This window comes from Leptinotarsa decemlineata, unplaced genomic scaffold (assembly GCF_025532065.1).
Source record: "Leptinotarsa decemlineata unplaced genomic scaffold, Ldec_3_MD MMD2_tig00002974_RagTag_RagTag, whole genome shotgun sequence".
Classification (NCBI taxonomy): Eukaryota; Metazoa; Arthropoda; class Insecta; order Coleoptera; family Chrysomelidae; genus Leptinotarsa; species Leptinotarsa decemlineata.
The window spans coordinates 7,137,329-7,163,642 of record NW_027412578.1 but is presented as its reverse complement, the minus strand read 5'-3'; the positions used below and the strand labels follow the sequence as shown (position 1 = coordinate 7,163,642).

At 35.4% G+C, this 26,314-nt stretch overlaps 2 protein-coding genes across 7 annotated transcripts in view; one reads left to right on the top strand and one right to left on the bottom strand.

Moving 5' to 3' along the window:
* The window catches only part of LOC111502419 (uncharacterized), an 89,603-nt gene that overhangs the window by 5,659 nt on the left and 57,630 nt on the right, over positions 1-26,314 (bottom strand). For all 6 annotated transcript variants that reach the window (XM_023156497.2, XM_023156495.2, XM_023156498.2 and 3 more), the window contains exon 5: positions 994-1,208. In XM_023156497.2, coding sequence (XP_023012265.2) covers positions 994-1,208 — 215 coding nt within the window. The remainder of the gene's footprint in view (positions 1-993; positions 1,209-26,314) is intronic.
* LOC141483091 (uncharacterized) lies at positions 7,500-14,665 on the top strand. Its single transcript, XM_074177361.1, has 2 exons — positions 7,500-13,751; positions 13,815-14,665. The coding sequence occupies exons 1-2, from the start codon at positions 13,600-13,602 to the stop codon at positions 14,524-14,526; spliced, it is 864 nt and encodes a 287-aa protein (XP_074033462.1). The 5' UTR covers positions 7,500-13,599; the 3' UTR covers positions 14,527-14,665.

Sequence of the window (26,314 nt, the reverse complement as noted above, 5' to 3'; positions counted from 1 at the left end):
GAAAAAAATTTAGAAGAAATTATATTTTTTCACAAGAGTATCCCAACACTTAACTATGCAATCACGGATAACTGTATATAAGACAATTATACAACCACATTTTGAATATTGTCCCACTCTTCTATACACAAGTGATTTGAACAAAATGAGAACACTACAAAAACTACAGAAACGCGCAATGAGGATTATTTTGAGATGTGACAGGAGTACACCCATATATCTTTAATGTTAAATACTCTAGAATGGTTATCTACAGAAAGTAGGCTTACATATTTAATGATGATTATTATTTACAAAATGTTACATAACCTTGTACCTACATAACCTTTTACAAATTTGTGATTTTTAATAATCAAATCCACCAGTATAATACTGGAATAAAAAATAATTTGTATGTTAATTATCAAACAAAAACATTCAAACTAAAACATTAATGTTCAAAGGATTTACTGAGTATAACAGTCTACCTGAAAATGTAAAGTTTTCTAACAGTCTTATTCTGTTCAAAAGAAATGTATTAGACCATTTAGGTATTATGTGATATTTTTTATCTTTCATTCTTTTTTTTTGTATTTTCAATTATCGTAGGTAAGACTACTTATTAACAAATATAAGTAGATCTTTTTTGTATTATTGTATTTATATGTATATTAATGTTAACATTACTATCATTGTTGTATATATTAGGATGTATCCTATTTGAATAAAGCATCTCATTTCTGTCCTGAACGGAACACCCTGAGTTCGAAATTCACATCGATTCAATATTATTTCACGAATTTGAAGCGCTACTTGAATGCCTTTCTATTGAAAAATTCCACAACTATTCGGAGAGCTATTAAAAAACTCAACATCTGGATAAAGTTATTCGTCGTTCCCAGAACATTCCCACATTCATTTCATTCCCGCGTCTCACAAAGAACTATTGTTACAGTTCAAGACCAAAAGAAAAACCTGCAACGGGAAAATAAAAATAAGCCGAACGGCACTCACCTCGAAAGAAACTTCTTTTCCATCATGCAGCCAACGAACCACTGGTTTTGTGGCGAAGAAAAGTCCGTGAACTCCAGATTGCAGAGATAGAGGCGATATTTCACACGAGAAAGTCACCGGGGACCCATTCTGGACGTAAACTGTGCTTGGACCTTTTATTAGGGCTTGGCTGACCCATTTCGAATTAGAAATAGCTAAGTTGTGGTCACCTGAAACTGAATTGAACAGTCATGATCGGAATAAGTGAGTGCGAAGAAAGACAATAATAATACGGAATGGTATACCGGGATATAGATATTGATATATGCTGAACTCGAATTGAATCTTAATGAAGTTCTCGGAGATCTACTGAAAACATTCCTTTCATACCAGAACTAAAATATTGTTTCATGACGCGCGTTTCGCTATTCAAATACGCATCATCAGGAGTTGACCACGACTAAATCTTGACGCATCATCACTTTACTTCATCTTTACCTGTGATGTTCCTGTGATAATTACTTCAGAGAGTAAACAACAGAATGTGTAGAATGACATCTTTTTTGCTATCCATAGATCCTATTCGATACTTTTCAATTTTCTTAAACACAGATTAGCCACATTTTTCGAAAGAGAAAAGGATATGATAGAGTCTGTTGATTTACTTACCGCCTATGACTCACACAGGCGTAGATGATGAATTCACGCTTCAACGTAGCCTCAAGATTTACTTCTTGGACATCTATTGATGCTAATTCGGTTACCTAAAGGCAGTCAATTCAGTATGACGTGGAAAAACTGCTTTCAGTGAACTAATTTCACGTCATTTTTATCAATTGATATCAGCAAGAACCACGTGGACTTGAGTTTTTTTAATTTTCTCAGATTCATTGAAAGCAAAGAGTTCCCATGTATTTGCTCATCATCAATTCATATAGGAAAACTATGAATATAGCTAACCACATTCAGACTTCAAGGATCCCATAGAGCCTTCATCAATACATGGGCGGTCTGTTTGATTTTGTGTAGTGATAAAATGTTGCTATTTGTGTGCATCATCCCTCTTGATTATACTACTAGATCGTTTTTCAATATCTAGCCTCTCTGATTGTTCGAGAGTGGGAGTTTTCATTGCTTACAAGGGATTTTGTTTTCTCAAAATTGTTCCATAGACAATACGTGTTGAAAGAGAGAAGGCGTGGTGACTTTTTTCTTCACTTATAATTTGTGTTCATTCTTGCGTATGTAGATTCGGCTGTTGGTTTGGCCGATGTTAGTCTTGTCACAGTCTCGAAATGGTACTTCATAAACTTCTTGGGACTCCAGTGGTATCTAATCCTCTGGATTATGGAGTATGGACCTTATTGTATATTCTGGTACGAATGAAGTTGCTATGTTGTGTTAGCGAAGAATTCTGCTGATTTTGCCTGTGATTCCTTCAATATATGGTAGTATGGTTATTATGACCCGTGTATCTATGGTTTTCTACTGTTTCTGTGTGATCTTGGAAGGCGCTTTCATAATTTTTCTGAGCAGTATTCATTCGTATATTTGCCTTGATGGATGTCTGTATTATTTGTCTGCCAGTCTCCTTCAGCGTATAATTAGTGCTTTTGCCATCGAGTGAAATTTTTTTTGGGCGTGTTCAGGTATCAATTGGTGTAAGTTGCGTTACGATATACGGCGTGGTATATCAAAAAATGGAAGCTGGTTACCTTCTTCAACTTCTTTCGTGAATTTGTTCCGTGGATGGATTCCATACACGTCGTTGGTGCCCATGTGACCAAGTCACGGAAATGTCATCGTCATATCTTAGCCAGAGTTTTGGTTTCAAGTCTGTCGTTGCTGCTTTGGTTTCATTTTCTTCCATAAAGCGATTGGCAGTAATGGGCGAGCCCATTGGTGACCTTTAATTTGTTTTTATCATTGATCGTTATAGATATAGTACCCACGTGTTTTCAATGCAAGGATCAGCCAAGGTGATGATATGTTCTTCTGGTTTATATTTTTTTAATATTCCTGGTGCGTCTCTGAAGGGTACCTCGGTGAATAAAGTGATGACATCAAAGCTGACAAAGATGTCGTCCGAAATAGTGATTTGCATTTTCAATATATCATTTCCATAGATAAATAGGTAATCATTTCGAATAAAATTCAATATTTTTACTTTTTGATAGATCAACTATTGTCTGCGTTACGTGATAAACCATTTTCTATGAGTGGTATCTGTTAAAGTAATCACTTATCATTTGTTTGAAGGTAGTTGACAACGTTTCGTGGTGTATTTCATCAGTTCGGACTTCCATTGTCTGATATAATATAAATTGATTTGAAATCCCTGAAAAAAAAATTAAAAAGATTACCCGAAAATAACAATTTTTTATTAAACAAAAAACTAAAATCACAAGAAATAACAAGCAATAACCAAAAAAATAAAAAATAAAAATATTGATAAAAGCTAAAAATAGAAAAAATTTAAAAAATGATTACCAAAAAATGAAACAAATAAAAACATAATAAAATTTGAAATATTCAAACCAAGTTATGTCACGACGTTTCGATTGTTAGTATCGACCCGAAGACGATTGTGGATACTGACAATCGAAACGTTGTGACATAACTTGGTTTGAATCTTTCAATTTTAATTTTATTTTTTTCATTTTTTGTTAATGATATTTTTAATTTCTGTTTTTACTTCTTTGATTGACGACTTGCTTATTTTGTGGAAATTCATGTTCACTGAGGATACACTACAAAAAAACACTTTTGTCTATTTTCCACGATATTTCTTTATTGTTGATTAGTTTCGGCTATCACACCAAAACAAATCTGAGTTATTTATACATAAGTTGCTTATCTTATCATAAATAATTTGGTAGCTACATTTTGTATACCTGTAATATCCATGAACTTAACAAAACAAAGCTTTTGATATAATGTAGGTTGAGGGAACTGGATTATAGATTCAGGAGAGGACTATTATTTAGATCAAGTTGTTCGTAGAGGACAATTGAATTGGGATTTTTCTTTGACTTGTTTATTTTCATAGATTCCAACAGTATCATTATTTTCCCTTTTTTGCATGTGTGAAGGATATTTTAATTATTTTTATCTAATTTATGTTTCGAATTTTGAAGATGTTCGTACATTGATGACATGTTCATGGTACCTTGTATCAAAATTTCTACCAGTTTGGCTTGTATATATGACGGGCATTCACTGCATTCTAGTCGATATATACCAGATCTCTTCCCTTTGTCTAAGTTAGGTTTGGCATTGAATAATATGTTTCCTAAATTTCCGTTGGATGTGAAGGATATTTGTAGATTGAATTTTGAGAGATAATTTTCAATATTCTCGGAGATTCTACCGGAATAATTGATACTAACATATGTGTGTTCTGATCTTGTGGAAATTGAATAAAGTTCTTTCATTATTGATTTCTGTTGATATTTCATTATAATGCTGTTAACTACTAACATTAAATGTTGTTACATTTCATGTACAAAATTCAGGCCTACCGATGAAATCACCGATAAGTCCGTTACTAGCTGATATCTTCCTAAACAATTTAGAGAATAATCTAATTTTGAATAACTCTCTTTCCCATGAACATATTGTATTCTGGTTTAGATATGTAGATGGCATATTATTAGGCTTCGATGTTTCAACTAGACAAATATCTCATTACTTGAAATTCCTCAATAGTCTACACGATAGAGAACAATGAGATACATTTTTTAGATCTGACAATATCCAAAAACAATGATAAACTCGACTTTAACATTTTCCGAAAAAACACATTCACAGATTGCACAATACCTTTTGACTCTTTTAACCCGATTTCACAGAAATTGTCTGCATTCAGGTCAATGATACATAGGGCTTTCACAATATCCCTTTCTGATCAAAACCTCCGAAATGAAATCGCAATCATTAAACAAATAGCAGTTAATAACAAAATACCTACCACTCTAGTTAACAGCATTATAATGAAATATCAACAAAAATTAATAACGAAAGAACTTCATTCAATTTCCACAAGACTAGAACACAAATATGTTAGTATCAATTATGCCGGTAGAATCTTCGAAAATATTAAAAATTATCTCTCAAAATTCAATCTACAAACATCCTTCACATCCAACGGAAATTTAGGAAACAGATCATTCAATGCCAAACCTAAATTAGACAAAGGGAAGAGATCTGGTATATATCGAATAGAATGTGGTGAATGCCCCGTCATATATACAGGCCAAACTGGTTGAAATTTTGATACAAGGTACCATGAACATGTCAGTTCGGATAAAAAATCATTAATGTACGAACATCTTTGAAGTTGGAAACATAAAATAGATAAAGATAATTTAAAGATAAAGATAATTTAATAGCCGAATCTAGTCAACAATAAAGAAATATCGTGGAAAATAAACAAAAGTGTGTTTTTATTTCAATTTTTTATTTCTTTTTGTTATTGCTTGTATGTTATTTCCTAGTAATTTCAGTTTTTTGTTTAATGAAGATTGTTATTTTAAATTTTTTTTCAGGAATTTCAAATCAAATTATATTATATTAGACAATGGAAGTCCGAACTGATGAAATGATCATTTATCAGTTGACTTCGTGTACCAGTTGAGAAAAAAAGTATTCCTCTTGTTTGATTCATTATCCGCAGTGAAACATTTTATTCTGGTTTGAATCTGAAAAATATCACCACTGATTTGGCAATGTTCATTCCTTTTTTTTTTTGGTTTTCGTATCATATATCCAAACACCAAATATGAAATTTTTCCAAGCTGATTCGAGAGTATGTGCACATCGATATTTTTTCATGATTTGAGAAATGTAATGTTATAACGAGCATACATTTCAAAACATTTGCAGCATAATAATCTCGATTTCAATGAAGTCATTAAAAATATATTTTCCCCGTTCTAATGGCCATGAAACTATAAAACTATATATTCAAATTAATGAATGATTTAGTAATTGATTTACTGCATTTCAGTAGAGCATTATTTAATAACCTAATTTCATTGGAATATAATAATGGGGAGAGATGAACATTTAACTATTTATAATAGTAGTTGTAATGAATATGCTCGAAAGGAAAAAGTTTTCATGACTGTTCATAAATGAATACTCAGATAGTAAACACCAATAAGGGGATCGTGATTTACGTTCCACAGGAGATGACTAAAACTAAATTCTTGGCACTAAATTGTAACATTTCATTTTCATTTAGATGAACCACTTATTTGATGATAAGGGTCAGAAGAAGTCTCAGAACAGATTATCTTGTATCTATTCCTAATCGTTATGTTGACGTCAACTCATCAATGATACCTATGAGTTGCCAATTTCTGCTTATAACGATTGTGTGAAAGAGCAACAAAGAACTGCCTGGAATCGTACCCTGGTCGATGTTCAAAAATATTCATAGCTCGTTTTCTTGAAGTTCCAACAGTTCCAAACATTTGCCATTCTTTCCTCTGTGGCAATTTTTTCAGAAATGTTAAGTAACAATTGACTTCTCCAGTCAAGGAAATTGAGTAACGGAAACATGTTTTCTGCAGCAAGTTATATAAGATATGCTTAGTTCTAACCAAAACAATTTTTGTCAATTTCCGTAGTCCTCCGTTTCCATCGTCCGGTTGTTCAGGTTATTTGTAGCTTGTTATTGAGTACGATCAACTTCCAAGCTACTTTCATGTCATGTCATTAAATGATTTTAGTTCATTTTAAATAACAATCAAATTATAAACCCTTTTCGACGTTTTCTAAGTGAGTTATAACCTGAATTACATATTTTTGATTCAGAACAGAACCCTTTTCAGTTGAACATTAAGAAGAATTATCTGTTTTTTGTGATGAGACACTAAATTAGTCAAATTTGAGATAGTTGAACTGGCTTCTCGACTGACTATTGCTTCATAAGATTCTATTGGAATGATAATAAAACCAACGAAATATTTTTCTTGTAATTTCGATTCAACAGAACAAGTGTATGTGATAAACCAATATAAGAAAAGCTTTCGATGAGCTAGAGCACTTGTCAATTTTGAAAAAACTTCAATGAATCGGATTCTCAACTTTTTCAATAAGATTGCTCGAACTGTCAAATCAATTTTAGTTTGTCGGATAGGGAGGTGCTACATTTCCAATTTAGGCATACCTCGAGGGTCTAATTTGTGGCCACTCTGATTCTTGCTCTCTATAAATGAGATATCAGAAAGAATAACATGTTCTCATTTCGAAGGCATGTTTTTCTGTAGATCGATAGTATGATTATCAAAAACTGTGACACGTATCGTTGGCGATGAAACTATTCGGATATTTCTTCAGGAACTGGGAAATTTTTTCAAATACGCTCAAATTGTTGCATGTTCCTTTCAGAAGAAATAAAAAAGGATATGCATATTCTCCATTATATCAAAATTTCTTTCAGCGATTAGAATCTGTTCAGCTAAGTGCTTGAATTTCTTTTTTTTTAATGCAATGACTTCTATCCGGCTAGGGACAGTAGTTGTTTACAGCTGATTCTCGGCCTCCCCCCACCACTATGACGTATTAATTGCTTTTTTATTGGTTGTTGTTTGGTGAAGTTTTTTTTGTTGTGCAGTGAAGTCAAGGCGTTGTGACCTTGAAGTGTCTGGTGCATGGATCGTTCAGATTTTTTTTTTCATATGAGATTTTGTGTGTTTATGTGTGTGTGTAGGAGAATGCACGGTACAGGGTTTCATCATGTGCTTGTTTGTCTATGTACAAACATACGTCTGCATACTTCGAAGATCCTCCAAGTAATAAATGCTCCATCGGTGTTAGGGCACCAAGTTAGTAGTGGAGTGACGTCACAGCAATAACCGTTCAACGGCTAGAGAGCGACATGTTCACTCCACGACGTGTGGCAGAGTAATGCGTATTCATCGGTCTGCCCTCACCTCTCCTGAAGCGATGAAGGTTCGCTCTAGCCCCGCTATCGATGGTGACACAACGGCAGCCGAGGACTGTTTGCCTAGCGTCTACCCTCTCCGAGACCGCAACGACCACTGCTTGCTCGTATATCGACATCTGTTATCGCATTCAGTTGGGAGGTAATCTTGGCGCATGTAGTTGAGAAGTGGGGTTGGCTATGACGTCTTGACGGGTCCTATCAGAGTGTATTTAAGAAGCGTACGAGTGTTGGCTATGTCAGTTTACATCAAGTGAGTTAGTGAGAACTATTATATAAAATGTATTCCTGTGACTGTGGTAAATCTTTCACTCGTAGTGATAATCTTCGTCGGCATCAGCTCCAGAGTTGCCAAGGAGGGCCTGCAGTGAAACGGGTGAGAGTGGATAATGCAACACCTATGTATACGTGCAATTGTTGTAATGTGACAATTCCTATGAGCCAAGTGAATTCTCACCGAAGAACCATGAGTCATAAAAATAATGCATGTGTTCAATTGTCTGACGGTGTTCAAATTATAACGAATGCATTCAATTGCCGCATTGCTACATACAGGGTGGAGAGTTCGATTGTAACCAGTGACTACATTTCATTTTTCAATAAGATTAGGCAGAAGGTCATTGAATTACTGGAATCAGCCATCAGGATCCATAAAAGCATCAAGGTGAATATGGAAGTTTTTGGGAATTATATTCTTCAGACTGATGATTCGAGGGACACGAAGTCATTTAATTCCCAAAATAAAATAGTGGACCAATCTTCAGATTTGAATGCTGTTTTTGATGGATTCCGTGATGTAATTGTGGCACAAACGACTGAGTTCCAGGATCGTGACTCAGGTATTTATTTTTTAAAAATTTCAATAAGATTGAATAGTAATATTTTTTTTTTTTATAATTCAGGTTGGACTTGTGAAAAAATATTGTTTCTCGAGGTCAACATTAATAAATACAGTCCACTGGAAGGACGTTCATATGTGAAGCTGCCTCAATGTATTCAATGGAAGAAAGCTGTTGTGAATGTTCGTAATGAAGATCAATATTGTTTTGCTTGGGCTATAACATCAGCATTATATCCTGCAGATAGTCGAGTGTCCGAACTTACGTCATATCCACATTTTTCCACTGTTTTAGATGTCACAGGTATGGATTTTCCGGTTAAAGTTAATAATAAGAGTATCGAAATATTCGAAGATAGGAATGATATTTCAATTAATGTTTACGGTTTAGAGAGTACATTTGAGAAGGGTAAAATGAAGTATGAAGTGATTGGTCCATTGCGATACTCACAGAGAAGACTCCGGAGACATGTCAATTTGTTGTTTATAACTGATGACTCCGGTAATGGTCACTATTGTTGGATCAAAGATCTTTCAAGATTAGTTTCTAATCAACTATCAGCTCATAGACAGAAAAAATATTTTTGTGACGGATGTTTGATATATTTTTCTGATGAGAGATTGCTTTTACGTCATAATATGTATGATTGTAATCACATTAGTACCACAACACCAACTACTAATTTAAAGATCAATAAATATGGTAGAATGGTTGCGGAAAATAAACTAATGTTTGAAAACTTTGAGAGGCAAATGAGGGTGCCATTTGTAGTGTATGCTGATTTTGAATCAGTGCTTAAACCGATTCATGTGAATGAGCCAAATCCTGGAAGTTCATACACGATTAAAACATTCAAACATGCCCCATATTCATTTGCTTATTTGATAAAGTGTTCATATAATGATGATTTGACAAAATTTGTTACATATAGGGGTGTAGATGCAGCTCAGAAATTTGTGAGTAGCATTGAAGATGATTTGAAAGAGATACATGAAAATCATCTCAGAAACCCTAAACCAATGGATACACAAACTGTCGAAGAAGAAGAACAGTTTGTTGCAGCCAGAACTTGTGGTATATGTAATAAAGCATTTACTGATGGTGACGTCAAAGTAAGAGATCATTGTCATGTCACAGGAAAGAAAAGATCACATGCCGCTCACTCGAAATGTAATTTAAATTTCAAAATACCAAACTTCATACCTATCATTTTTCATAATTTAAGTGGTTATGATTGTCATTTATTCATAAAAGAATTGTATAGGAATAAAGAGAAAGTTGATGTTATCCCGCAAACTAAAGAGAAATATATATCTTTCACGAAGCATCTCTTTACACACAGCTATACCGATAAAGATGGTGTGGTTAGGAAGAATTATCTCAAAATGAGATTTATCGATAGTTATAAATTTATGACTAATTCGTTGGAGAAGTTGGGTGCAAACTTGACCTCCGATCAATGTTTGGAGATGCACAAACATTTCCCACAAATTGAGAAATTCAATTTGATGAGACAGAAAGGTGTATTTCCATATAGTTTTGTTGATGACATTGACAAATTGAATTATCCATTACTTCCGACAAAAAATCAGTTTTATGACACACTCAATTGTGAACATATATCGGAAACTGATTATGATAGGGCTAGAAAAGTTTGGAATTTATTCGAGTGTCAGAATTTGGGGGAATACTCTGATTTGTATTTGAAGTCGGATGTATTGCTACTATGTGATATTTTTGAAAACTTCCGCACCACAAGTTTAGAGATATATAACTTAGATCCGGCACAATATTACACTGCACCTGGATTATCATGGGATGCCATGTTGAAGTTCACTAATGTTGAATTGGAATTACTAACTGACATTGATATGATTCACTTTTTTCAAAAAGGTATACGAGGTGGAATTAGTCAATGTAGCGAGAGGAAACATATAGCAAATAATAGATTTTTACCCAATTATAATCCCAACGAACCTTCCACATTCATTACATATTTAGATGCAACAAATCTATACGGTCACAGTATGTCACAACCTCTACCAACAAGTGAATTTACATGGTTGACACCAAATGAAATTCTTAATCTCGATGTGATGGATGTGAGTACTGATAGTCCGTATGGGTATGTATTTGAAGTGGACATTCATTATCCACAAGAGTTGCATGATAAACATTCTGACCTTCCATTTTTAGTCGAAAAAATAATACCACCTCGTACACAATCGAAAATTCCCAAATTAATTCCAAATTTGAATGATAAAAGAAAATATATTGTTCATTATAGGAATCTACAGCAAGCTGTCAAAAATGGATTGATTGTAATGAATACACATAGAGTATTGAAATTCAAACAATCATGCTGGATGAAACCCTATATAGATCTTAATACTGAAATGCGTAATAGGTCTAACAACAAATCTGTTAAAGATTTCTATAAACTAATGAATAATGCGGTGTATGGAAAGACAATGGAGAATGTAGATAATCGAATTGATGTTAGACTCGTTACACATTGGGAAAATATAAAGAAAAATATAGGTGCCAGCACTCTCATAGCCAAACCAAATTTCAAAAATTGTTCAATTTTCACTGATAATTTCGTTGCCATTCAATTGGGTAGAGTGAAGGTTCATTACGATAAACCATTATATTTGGGATTTTCCATATTAGAATTATCTAAAACAGTCATGTATGACTTTTTCTATGGATGCATCAAACAACACTTTGATGAAAATGTCTCTTTACTTTACACAGATACCGACTCGCTCATTCTTAAAGTAAACACAGAAAATTTTTATGAATTCATAAAAACTAACATAAGTAGATTTGATACATCCAATTACAGTATAGTTAACCAATTCAATATTCCAGTAACAAGTTCAGTCTTGGGTAACTTCAAAGATGAATTTCCAAATGATCCAATCATGAGTTTTTATGGTACAGGTGCTAAAGCATATTATGTGAAATCTGTTGATGGTGAATTTAAGAAAGCCAAAGGGGTTAAACGATCTGTAATAAAGAATGAATTGACATGCGAAGATTATCAAAAAATCGTCGAACAAGGTGGTATGATATTCAGAAAGATGAATTCATTTAGAAGCGTGTTACATGATATGTATACTGAATTAAAAAATAAAGTTGCATTATCATATCACGATGATAAACGATTTATCATTCCGAATACTACCCACACTCTTCCTTGGGGTCATAATGATATTGAATTTTATGAAAACGATCCAAATGAGAACATTCGTTGGATAAGTAATATTATTCAACAATCACAATCTCAGGAGACTCCATTGGATCAATTGATTAATTTATTATCTGCCGAGATCAATGATTGAAATATCATTCAATATCTTCAAAACCGGAAAATTCAATATTGATATTTATGTAGCCATTTATAATTAATAATATATGATAGAAGTAATGTGATATTAATGTATTATGTATGTATGTATATGTATTACTGTAATGAATATAAAATGATTAAAATTTTATTTGTATTATTTCTATTTCCCTAATCAATTACTGCAATATATAGTATAATGTAAATGACAGAAATATCAGTTTGAAGAGAATCATCGTAGAGTGCACAATGTCTAAAACAATCGATAAGTTTGGTAGAAAAAGAAAATGGGGTGGTAATGTCATTCGAGGTCCTCCTGGGAATGGTTTTAAATTAACAAAAGATGGTCATTATGACATGCAAAGGAAAATATTGAAAAATACAAGTGAACCAATTGACAAGAGTGATTGTGTAACTGTATCATATCTTGAGGGGGAAATTAATGGAGCAAAGGAAGTTATACTTCTAGCCCTACAAGCTGCAATACAATCCACAATAGGCAATATTGCTCGGGACGCCCGGCAAGCATTTAACGATAAAATTGCAGAGGCTCGGATAACTTTCACTCGTAAATTTGACAAACTTACAAGTGATGTAGACATAAAAATGTCTGACATAACAGCGTCTACAAATAAAAAATTTGATGCTATGTCAAACATAACAGGGACTACAATGAAAAAGTATGATGTACTGGAACAGAGAGTTGAAGTATTGGAGAAAAAACATAAAGAAGTTTTGGAGAGAAACTATAAAGTCAGGCCATCATCATCAGGTGGACTGGGATATCCAGGACTGAACATTAATCCAAATCATAGAATAATACAACCAAAACCAAAACCAACTGATGATGTATTAATGGAACCAACATGGTGAATGTATTCCCTCGTTAGGTTAGGTTAATAGCTACGTTAGGTTAGCTGCATACTTACGTTAGGTTAGGTGTTAGGTTAGTATTCCCTCGTTAGGTTAGGTTAATAGTTACTGTAGGTTAGGTTAGGTTAGGTTAGGTTAGGTTAGGTTAGGTTAGGTTAGGTTAGGTGTTCGGTTGCATAGCGGTAGGTTAGCGTACTAGGTTAGGTTACGTTAATACATACGATAGGTTAGGTGTTCGGTTGCATAGCGGTAGGTTAGCGTACTAGGTTAGGTTACGTTAATACGTTAATACGTTAGGTTAGGTGTTCGGTTGCATATTATGTTACGAACGCGCGCGCGAAGAGGGCGTAGATGTCTCTCCAGATGTCCCGCCTACCTGGGGCCGGAGGCCCCACCCACCTGGGCGGAGCCCAGGCAGTGGGCGGGGCCCGTTAGGGCCACGCCCCCCCCCCCCCCCCCCCCCCCCCCCCCCCCCGTCGCCACCAACTTTTCGGATACCCCGCCCCTTTCCGAAGCCCCGCCCCCTTTCCGAAGCCCCGCCCCTCCCCTCCCCGAAGCCCCGCCCCCCGACTCCCAACATTTGCGCATGTACACCCCTACCCTCATCGCGCATGTGCGCTCCCACCATTTTCCCACCGCTCACGCATCGAAGTCGATACCCTCCGGAGAGCACTCCACAACATTCAGTTCGAGAAGTCATCTCATCGAGAGCAGTCCACTCCACAACAAGGCAGTACGTTCCAACGACCAACTTGATATTTGAGTAAGTAAATTAGGAATGTTATTTTTTATATCAACTAACTTTGTATTATTTCTTCTTTTTCAGAATGGCAACCAATACACAGGAGGTGAATAATGCTGTGGCGTCTATTCTGCCGGTGTCCGCTGACCAGGAGGAGGCAGCATCTTCGAGAGCGGTGACGGTTGACCAGCCAACCACTTCGCGTTCGCGAGTTAGGTGCAGATCTTCTAGCCCTGACTTATTCGAGGAGGAGGAGGAAGTCAGGGCTGTGAAGAAGGTTTGCCAACGACCTGCAGCAAAGGTTGGTCCTATTTCAAAGTACCGAGCTACTTGCAATAGGACTAATCCTTATGCAGGTAGTTTTTCGACCTCTCGTAAGAGGGCCTCCACACCAGCAGCAGCACCAGCAGCAGTGGAAATTCCGAGGAGTCCTTCTCCGGAGTTGGTGATATTGTCGCCGTTGGTGACGCGACTACCACCGCTGCCAGCGACACCGGCGGATCCTGAGGTGTTGGTGCCACAGCCTATCGGAGAGGTTAGTGAAAAGATGAGTGTTTTTCTGCAGAGATGCAAGAAAGCAGAACGAGCTGCCCGATCTAGCGAGGCCGAGTTGGTTACCATGAAGCGACAAATGGCTGAAATGGATAACCGACGGAGGGAACTCCAAAAGGAAATGGCCGAAATAGATCGGAATTATGCATCTCTGCAGGAAAGGTGTAAAGCAAAGACCTCTTCGATAGAGCTGTACAAAAAAGTAGTGACAGTTATGGACACTCTTTTTGTAGATGAAGTGTAAATGTAAGATTAGTTTTAGGTTAGTTAGGAGTATTTAATTATGGTAGTTTTAAGTTTATATTTGTTAAGTTTATATTGAATAAAGGAAAAGGAAGTGAAATAAAGGGTGTACACTGTTTTTTGGTTTGGTACACATTGAACAATGCGATGGTTGGAGCATTTTTCTTCACTTCCTCTTATTATCATTATTATTTTTTTATTTCAATTCCAAGTTCTTCTAGACAAATACCTCACATCAATTTTTGTGTTCTCTAATCACTTGTAAATAATTTCATGTGAAGAAAATTTAAAAAATAAAAAAATAGACATGTTTCATAGTGAAATCGACAAGTATATTTCATTTGTATTTTATCCATTCAAGTATCTCTTTCATTGAATATGTCTTATGTCACTTTGCAATTTACCCCTACTCATTGAATATGTCTTATGTCACACTACAATTTACCCCTACTCAATGTTCCACTCCTCTCCCACTCCCTCTCGAAAGTATAAAAGTAGAAATCATCTGATGAAACATTCAGTTGATCAGCTAGCATCGAGATGGAACCCGATTCAACCTCCGAACCCTATAGCTGCCCGGATCAGGGGTACAACTTCAATTACTGGGATAACAGCCAGGTACAGGTTGTCTCTTCCACCACGGAACCCCACAGTCCGCCATACGAATACCGGGATCACGACATCAGGATGCAAGTTCAGCATGTCACTGGCAGTGACGAAGGACACTTGGATGACTCGGAATATCCAGATCCTGACGGATGGTGGGACCCTGCTTATGATGACATTGTCCCAATGAGTAGCGACGACGACGATGATGACGACGACGACTCTGGTGATGATGCTGATGACGAGCTTGACGTTAGACGTCCTCCACCATCCCCTATCCTCATCGAGGATAGTCCTCCGCCATCCCCAATCCTAATCGATGATGATGTCCTCAATTCCGATGATGACATATAATCATCTACTCGTCCATCATTTCCTTTCCTTTCCTTCCACGGAGTACACACTTTTTGGTTGGTGTACACGAGGCACTGCGAGGCTGGGGCAGTGTCTTCCTCCCTTCCTCTCCCTCTTATTAGTTTTTTTTCCATAATAATCACTAGAATTTCTCCTAATAATCGCTCAGAGTTTCATTCTTGATGTTTTCGAATCTCAAACACTGTTCTACATTTCACCCCCTCCATTTCATTTCTTCCAATATAAATATAGCAACAATCCCAGTTCTATATCATTCTTCCACAATGTCGAGTACAGGACCCATCCAAGTACATGAAATAGATTCAACGTCTGATCATTTGAGTACAACCTTCGCTCAATTTCTGCAGCGAATCTATGATCTTCCTGATGATTTCGCAGAACGAGTGGAACAAGGTATTCAGGACGACATAGATGCTGTTGACGATAATAATGCGGATGATGTGATTAGTATATCATCTGATTCAGCTGATTATGACGACGACGACATCATGAGTATATCATCTGATTCAGATGACTACTATGAGGATGATATCATTAGTATATCATCTGATTCAGATGACGATACCATAATTATTGTTTCTGATGATGAGGAGCGTTAGTCCATATCATTGCATGGATTAATAAAAAAATAACAGCCCTTTTCAGGGCTACAATTAAAGACTGAAACAATAAAAAAAATAGCTCTTTTCAGAGCTACCATTATACTTTCAAACAGAAACAGATTCATACCATTGTTAACATTATGTTAACATTATAATCTCAAACGAAATATATGTATGTGAAAGTATTCATCATTATATGCATATGAATGATTGACAAATGCCAACTTCAACTTTCATTTAAAGTAGTACTCATCATATGCATAGATATTCAATGACTATCAAATTCCAAATTTCGACTTTTCAGTCAAAGTAGTAATTTATTTGTCATATAATGTATAGATATTCAAAGACTAACAAATTTCCAACTTAGACTTTTATTAATCAAAGTATTCATTTGTCACATAATCTATGAATACTAATACAACTAACTACTGTTTGTGTGAATAATGTAGCCCTGAAAAGGGCTGTTGTTTTTTTTTTGACCAGTAGGTCCACGGTTATTGTGCCACAGGTTGGACATTATTACATATAATACATGTAGATACTCGGGTGAAGTTTGTTAGTGGCCTCTCGCAAGCTTCACACCAATTCTGTCCCATTTCCATAATTGAGACAGTGTTGTGGGTGTTGACATGGGCATACCACCCTCCATTATTGTTTCTATGCGAATAAAACCGAAAGCAGCACCAACATAGTTTTTTGTTCTCTCCATCTATTGTGCTGATCAATACGTATGCATCCAATGCACAATACAAATCCAAGGGATCTTCCAGTGTCTCACTGACATTGAGTGTTCGCATACCGATCCTCATAGCACCATCACCTTCAGTTGTGTCAGCTTCTATCCCTTCATCATCTCCTTCTTCATCCATGACCCTCTCAAACTCCATCACGTCATCATCTTCGTCGCTTTGGTTGGCCTCGTTTTCAACTTCGTCTATCTCATCTTCATCGACTCCAACATCTTCTGCTTCAACTATTACTTCCTCTAGCGGAACATTGACATCCTCATCATCTGATTCGTCTATCCAATTGTTTTCATCAACAGCAGCTATTCTATTTAATGCAGCATTTATTTTTGCAGAATTCATCTTGTTGTTGTTTGCTCACAGTTGTAGAGAGTGAATGAATGAACTCTAGGTTTGCAAGTCAACTTATATAGGAGGTGATGCGACTCCCACTTGACTCGTTTAGAGTGGAATAGTAGGAGAAGTTATCCCACTATACTTCCACATGATGTTGATTTGTATAAATAGAGATCGTAGGTATAGGAGAGAGCATTCAGAGTTTCTGTAAGTCATCTCTTTATATTTCTAATCGAATTAGTAAAATGCCGTTTCCAAAAGAGTGGAATGAAAAACCAAAAGTGTGTGTCTACCCAATGATGATTGCAGGGGCTATTGTGTGCTACTTTTGTCAAATAAGTAGACCTAAGGATTCAATCAATCCATGTACTGGTATGTGTAGTGATTGCGTGTTGCGGATTCAACTATCGCCTCCTTCTCATCCACCGAAGCGAACAAAATCGGATTATCGTCAACAACAGTTACAGTGTCTGAAGTGTTCCGAACCTATAATATTTAACAATATAGGTATCTGTAGAAATATTTGTGGTATCTGTGCTGCCGTTCCAACTCCACTGCAACGTTGTTTGCGTTGTGATACATATTCCATGAATTGTTGGAATCATGTATGCAATGCATGTAGAAGTACTTGGGATCTGTGTGAGAAGGTTGGTCAACTCTACCCCAATAGGAGAATCCATTTTTTTCAATGTTGGTGTTTGACGCACGAGCAACAACTATTGAGGAATAGAGTCAAAGAACGTTCCACATCCACAGAGACATATTAACATTTTTCATTTTTTATTATCGTTATTGTCCTCTATTATTAATAAATATATATATATTTTGAATTTATTTGTATTATTTTCTAACATTTAAAAATACATGCATGCAACACAAAGTTTTCCTCTTAAATGACAAAGATTGTTACATGCGTGAATAGTTTAGTGAGAGAGCGCATGTGCCAGTTGATGAAAGAGCGCATGCGCTAGTTTATTTTCTTCTATAAATGGTGAGGTCTCAGTAACATCATCACCTTTCCTATCCACATTCTATTGCTATCACATATCATTCCTCAGACCTTAATAATCATGAGCTCTATGCCGCTATTGATTGCTGAAGATGGTTCACCACTTGTTGATATCGATCAGACTGATTTTGAAAATATTCCAGTATTACATTTATCGAGTCAAGATTCGATAAATGATTTTGATATTAACGACTTCGTTAACTTTGCAGATGTGCCAGAACCAAATGAGCAAATTATTATTGAAAATCCGATCGTTTCGCAATTATCATCACTCAAACACTCTTCATCTACCCTTCCTCTTGGTGTTGATAAGAAATCTAGAACAATCAAGAGGAAGGTTACTAAGGCATCTTCATCGATTGTCACTGACTTTAAAGAAAAGAAAGAATCCAAAAGTGTTGTGCGACAGAAAAAACCCGCAACGAAAAGTGACAGATCGAAGAGGAAGCCAAAAGGTACTCCTAAAGAAATGAAGAGTGATTTGAAAGCTGAACCGCTATCTTCTTTCAGCCCCCTCCATCGGTTTGGGGAAATGAAAAGGAAAGCAAAATGCCGTCTTGTAAAGGCACAGATGACTATTGCTGAACTTGAAAAGAGTGAGCGAGCTATTAATGCTAATAATGAAACTCTTGAAGCATTAGATGCCAAGATTGCATTAGCGAAGGTTGAATTGGCTAGAATGTCTAAAGATGCTGATGAACTCCGTTCAAAAATTGGTAAAGATAAGCAATTCCATCAACGTTCGAGAATGCAAGCTCAGGCTGAGCTTGAGGAGTCGACTAAGCTTTATGAGACAGCATTATCAGTGAGAGATAATTGGCAAAAAGAGTTGGATACTGCATTTCAAAGTGACGGCGATTAGTTTTGGGAATGATAATGTGTTTTCAATATCGTGAGTTGAAAAATATAAGCGGGAATGGAGTATACAATTAATTTGGTTTGGTATACACAGAACATTGCGAATGGCTGGGGCAATGTTTACCGCTGCAATATTTTTCAGTTCACATACTTATAATTGAAATGAAAACAATAATGAACTTTAATATTACTTTATTCATAAAAGTCACTATTATATACATTTAAACCATATTTGATTCATCAATCCAAGAATTTTGTTCGCTAGGAAGGCCTAACCACTTTACATATACTTTATTTTTTCTTCTCTTCAACACCTTCTCAATCAGATATACGTCAGGATTCTCGGTTCGTAATAACTCTTCTTCGTAAAAACATCCTCTAATCGGCTGTTCATTCATATCTTCAAGATTATAAGTCGTTGGGATGGTTTTATTAATTTTAACAATCTTGAATAGCTCCGTGGTAAAATTCGCAGTGTAAGACTTTTCAAAAATATGTTTGTATTTACTTATACGTACAATATCATTTAATTGGAATTTGGGTTTACTTTGTCTTCCTCCAATTCCATTGATACCCTTGAATTTTAATTTTGTTGTTGAATCAACATTGATGGGTGCCATACCTATTGTACGATGAACTTTATTATTATATCTACTAGTTATAATTGGAAGAATATCAAGCCATTTGTGGTGACCTCTCATCGAAAATTCCTTGTAGAGCCATGCCTTTATTGTACGAATCACTCTTTCTGCTATAGCTGCCTTCTTTGTGCTAAATGTTGAATAATGATTGATATTATATTCTCGCATGAGAGATGAGAAGCTTTTATTGAAAAATTCTTTCCCTTGATCGCTTTGTATGTGTTTGGGGGAGTATTTGGCTTCTTTCAGTACATGTTTCATTGCATTAGTTACTGTACTACCTGTTTTATCTTTAACTGCTACAGTCCACAGATATTTGGAGTAACAATCTATCACTACAAGTATATATCGGTATCCTTCATTACTTTTTGCATAAGGTTGCAGTTCAGCTAAATCTATTTGCCATAGATCTGCAAAACCTTTGATGGTGGTTATTCTTCTACGAAAATTACGTCTTGCAGGTTTATGTAATTCATTAACAACTTGTCGTTTGACATCACTTATTTCATTAGTCATTCTATTTCAATATGATTAAAGAGAAAAGGTGATAATGTTACTGCATTGAATGATGATGTGACAGTGATCATTACATGTGAATATGTTAATATATTATACCTTCTTCACGTAATTCTTCAATTATTGAAATTATTTCATTATCATGTCCGGTATGTCCGGCTGACTTTGAAGCTACCAATAGTCGTAGGCGAGCAACTAACTCTTTCGGTGAATTCCAGTACACATAATTCACAGGTTTAGAATTATATATTTTCTCCATTTTCACTCGTTTGAGTGCTCCACCAATTTTACTTCTACTTCTTATTGGATATTGTCGTGAGTCTAATAGAGGTTTGATAACTTCACGAAATTTTTTAGAATTTGTATTTTTAAAACCATTCTTCAGATGATATTGTTTATATGGAGCATTCGTTATTTTCAATATTTTGGAATATACTTGACGAGTTTCTTCATTATCAACATCTTGTGGATTCTTCAAAAAAATCATATCATACAATTCTGGACTACCTGCGCATTCATATTTTTTCACTTTATTAGCATCCCAAAATGAAATGTTTCCATCTTTGAAATTTACCACTAGACTTCCCATTTTCAGCTTTTGTGTAATTGGATCCATACGTACGCCAAATGTTCCATCATATGCTGGATTTCTAGATTTTATATTATTCAAATGTTTCATCAAAACATCTTCACCACTTTCATTCATAACAGGTGAGATGTCAGGATCCGAGGAATCGATGTGGGACGATGATGGTGTTTCGAATAGAGTTGTTCTCATATCGTCTTGAAGTGTGCTCGTGTCACTATTCACAGATGATACACTACCAAAAGATTGTTTTCTTCCTATTGGAGTACTCATGGGATAATTTGAAGTAGATTGAACAGTTCCATGATTTGGTGATAACACTGGTGATTTAGAAGTAGCGTTTGATGATAAAACATTCAATGGTTTCATTATGGGCTCATACAATCTTTCAAGTGTCGTACGATTTTCAATATTATCATTCTTGATAGAGTTGAATTTCTGCCTGACAGCTTCTGTTGTCTCTACTAGTTGACGTTTCAAATTTATTTCATTGTTTTTATTTTCAGGATCTTTTTTTGTATTCATAATGCCCTTTTTTTTGAATTAAAGCTTAATTCGTTGGTGAAGTGACCACTACAATATTCAGTGATCGAATAAGTTCCAAAAACAAGATCATGGGTATATAAAACTATCGAATCCTTTGCGATATCTACCTTCATCTATTTTTCTATCCTTATCAATGACTAGAAATCCATATTGGTCCTCCCAGCATTTAACACACATCAATTGGAATTGTTTGAATGTTACATCGGGTGAAACATGATCTGAATAAATGTGATGTAAATTCGTCTCATCTTGTTTGAACATTATAATGAAATTGGTATTGTCACGCACTAACTGTTTGGGTACCCGTGAATATGTCTGTGCTAGATAAAAACAATCAACATCCTTATGACGTCCCATACAGAAATATGATCTAATAATATCTTGCTTTTCACATATTACATCATCGAAAATGAAAACAGAATTAGGCTTAGCGTCGGAGGGTTCCACTATTTCTGCATTATTGCTGAATGTATAAAAACCTAATCCTTTTATAGGTTCCAAAACACTTCGCAAGTACTGATATTTAGGTTGATTGAGTGATTTCGAATAGAGATACACATTTCTAAATCTCAGTCCTTGTGGATGTGTTAATAGTGATATCATTGCATTCGTCTTTCCACAATTTGAAGGTCCTATAATGAGTCCTCGAACTGATGATGGAAGTAGTGGACCATGTCTGAATACCCTTTGTCCATTCAATCCACAACCAAATTTCTCATCTAGATTATCTACAGCAAACTTTTCTTTCTGTTTTACAATGCGCATCGTGCCGTGGTTGGAGACTATATAAATGTTATTAGCTTATTCATTTCAATGTGTACCATCAAACGATACGGACGTATTGAAAGTGATCGTAAAATTAAAAGAGGTTGTGGTTTTGTTAATGATTTAATAAACAAACTTCCTTTCGAATTACATCTACCGGAGGTTATCAATACTGTGGACCGGGTACAAAATTGAAACAACGTTTAGCTCGTAACGACCCTGGAATCAATAAATTAGATATTGAATGCAAAAAACACGATATTCAATATTCTAAGCATCCATCCGATCTTGCAGCAAGACATTTAGCCGACAAAGAACTTGAATACAGCGCTTGGGATAGGGTTAAATCGAAGGACGCGAGTATTGGGGAAAGAGCAGCTGCATTACTTGTCACCAACATTATGAAAGCGAAAAGACATATGGGCATGGGTTGTAGTACCAATAAGAAAAAATGTAAGAGGAAACAAACGAAGAAAAATAAAATTAAAAAAGTTGCATTTGGTGCTGGGATAGTCCATAAAGTGCGAAATGTATTGAAGAAAGCTGGTGGGAATCAATTTGTGACGAATAATAGCAAAAAAGCTATCACTGTGGCATTGCAGGCGGCACGTAAATACCTTAAAGCTGCCGGTGGAAAGAAGAAAATCCGCACACCACGCATAATTCCTGTTCCCAAGATCGGTGGACTTTTACCATTGATACCAATTTTTGCTGGACTATCCGCACTAGGAAGTTTGGCGGGAGCTGCTGCTGGTATTACCAAGGCCGTGAATTCGGCAAAAGCCAGCAGAGCGGCTTTAATGGAAGCCAATCGTCACAATAAAACCATGGAGGCTGTAGCATTAGGCAAACGCGGAAGTGGAATATATCTCAAACCATACCGTAAAGGTTTAGGACTATATTTAAAACCATACAAAGCCACAAACAAAACAAAAAACTAATTGAACCCCTACCTCAGAGGCCTCTTACTGATCTCGATCTCAGTTATTATGCACAAAAAATGAAAATTCCACATTTTCGTGGTGTTTTTATGCGTGATAGATTACCATCTTCAGGTCCAAAACAAAACGAGACAGCTATTGTTAATTTAGATGGAATAAGTGGACCAGGAACACATTGGGTGGCATATAAAAAATGTGGGAAAGAAGTCACATATTTCGATAGTTTTGGAGATCTACCCCCACCATTGGAATTGACTCGATTCTTTCGAAAATGTTCGAATGTAAAAATCAAATATAACTATGATCGACAACAGAAATTTAATACAGTTCTCTGTGGTCACTTGTGCTTGCAGTTTCTCTCTAAATAATTTTCCAAATAAAAATGGATTCAACACCAAAACTGGATCGGGAGGCTATCAAGGGAATGGGGTTTTCACTTAGAATGTTTTCAAAATATGGTACCTTGAAAAAAATGGATAAAGTGATGCTTGCAAATATGCCTAAGGAAGTGATACTTGCATGTGTTGCACATGAGATTGCATATGTTTGGGAAAAGTTGCCTAAGCATCTGCAAGATGACATCGATATAATGAAACATAGATATTGTTATGAGCACCACCACCACGATCAAAATTCAGAATCGGATGTTAATGACGGTCCTATACCTCGGAAATCTATGTGTTGTATTTGTAATATAGAGGATGTGAATATTGGTATCAATAAAAATGATACTTATTACAATACAACACCTTCCAAAAAGTGTAAATTGTCTCAAATGTGCTGTTGCTGTGTACAATAATAAATTGAAATGTGTTTCAAAATATTCATCAGTCATGTCACGAAAGTTCGAGCTACAAGCTGTCGGGACAAGTGTCTTGAGTGCGGATTTTTTTCCACCAATTGAATTGGATAGGAACAGTCGTTATGGATTAGGACTTTTGGGATTCTATGGATGCAATACAATCAATAATATAACTGAAGCTAATAACTTAGTTAGTTTTAGAATCAGTAATGACAACTCATCGATACCCCAAAAGTTGACAATTGAAATTCCATGTGGTGCTTATGAAATAGAAGAGATCAATGCCGTCATACAGAAACATATCATGTTCAGATTGTTTCATGATAAAAAACCAAATGATGTCGTTGCAGATGATATTTTCTATCTACACGCCAATAATAATACATTCAAATGTGAAATGCGATCCAAATATGAAATTGATCTGACACATCCAAATTCAATAGCAGAAATGATGGGGTTCGCTCATGAAATATTTCCACCAAATCAGATACATGAATCATCATTACCAATAAACATTACAACTGTGAGACTTATCCGCTTAGATTGCAATATAATATCCGGTTCATATATAAATGGTGAAGAATCCCACATTCTTTTCTCATTCGATATTGATGTTGAACCTGGCTACAATCTTACTAAAGAACCACACAGTATTATATATATGCCTGTCAGTCCAGAAGGTCGTCAATTGATTCACAACATTACAGTGCGTATTTTGGATGAAAAAAATAACCTTATCGATTTTGGAAGTGAAGAAGAGATTTTCATTATTTTGGAATTGAAGAAAATCGAATAACTGTTGTTATGGGTTTCATTTATAATAGACAAAATCGCATTGAACAATCCCAAACGAGTTGCACTATCAAAAAGAAAGGTGTGCATAAAAAGAAGCTCATTCCACAAGTGTATGCTAAACAGTTAGCACATAACGCTCTGTCTGTGAGTGATCTTAAATTTTTGAAATCGATTGGATTGAAAGTGAGAAAATAACAATGGTGCTCGAAACAAACAATGAAAAGTTGAATATATTCAATGAACCAGTGCTCGATCATTCTCTCATAAGTTTACATGAGCACACATATAAGCCCTATGGATCACCGCTATTCAGGAATTCGGATGAAATCAGAATTGCAATCAATAATCAAGATGTTATACTAGATATTGCCGAGAGCTTCATTTACATAGAAGGTAAATTCACCCCCAAAGATGTAGCGAAAACATGCTATCTCTCGAATAATGCAATTGCATTTCTCTTTGACGAAATTCGTTATGAAATGGGAGGTGAACAAGTGGCTGTTGTTAGAAAACCTGGGATAACATCTACAATGAAAACCATGATATCATTTGGACAATCTCATGCTAACACATTATTGACATCTGGTTGGGGACTTTCACAATTGAAGCAAGATATCTTGGATACAAACAGTCATGTTTTTAGTGGAAAACTACCACTGAAATATTTGATGGGTTTTGCTGAAGATTACAACAAAAGTATCTTGAATGCCAAACAGGAATTGATTTTGATTATCGCTCGATCATTCAAAAACTCATATATAGGTGAGGTTGATGCTGATTTGGAAATAAATAAAATCGAATGGAAAATAAGGCATATTGTACCAGATGATAAACACAAGCTCAAACTTTTGAGTAGAATAAACAAAAGCGGTCTGAATGCCAAAATCAAGTTGGCGTATCGTATGTGGGACCTCTATGAACTACCATCATTACGTGGGACTTCTTCAGACATATGGGCCATCAAAACAACTAACGCATTGGAAACTCCTCGTTTTGTCATCATCGCATTCCAAAGTACTACCACATCTGAAGATAGAACACAAGATATTACAAAATTCACAACTGCTGATATCAATAGTATTCGAGTATACTTGAATTCTGAAGTTTATCCATATGAGCGTTGGAATTTGAATTTCGATAAAAAACTTGATGCTCCTGCTTATTATGCTTTTGAGAGTTTCCAGCGAAGTTATTATGATAAAGATATGAGTGAACCTCTGATGGACATTGGACAATTTAGAGAGAATCCACTATTCGTCATCGATTGTTCCCATCAACCGAATGCAACAAAATCATCAACTATTGATATAAAGATTGAGTTTGAGACGAGGAAGACCAAGTTTCCAGACAACACTAAAGTATATGCATTAATTTTGCATGATACAGTTTTAACATACAATGCATTGGATGGTTCAGTTCATAGCAGATATTGACACTTTTTTTTCACTCTATCATGTACTGTTTTATGATCTTTTTTTTTTTTATTTGTAACTGACTTATATCATGTATTGTATTTTATATCATATTTATTGTTTTGTAATCATTTTCTATTGTATTTCATCAGATTTAAATAAATAAAACATGAAAATAATACAAAGTTTTTTATTTGACATTATTTATGATTTACAGGAACATACAGACTATCTAAAATAACTTCTTCCT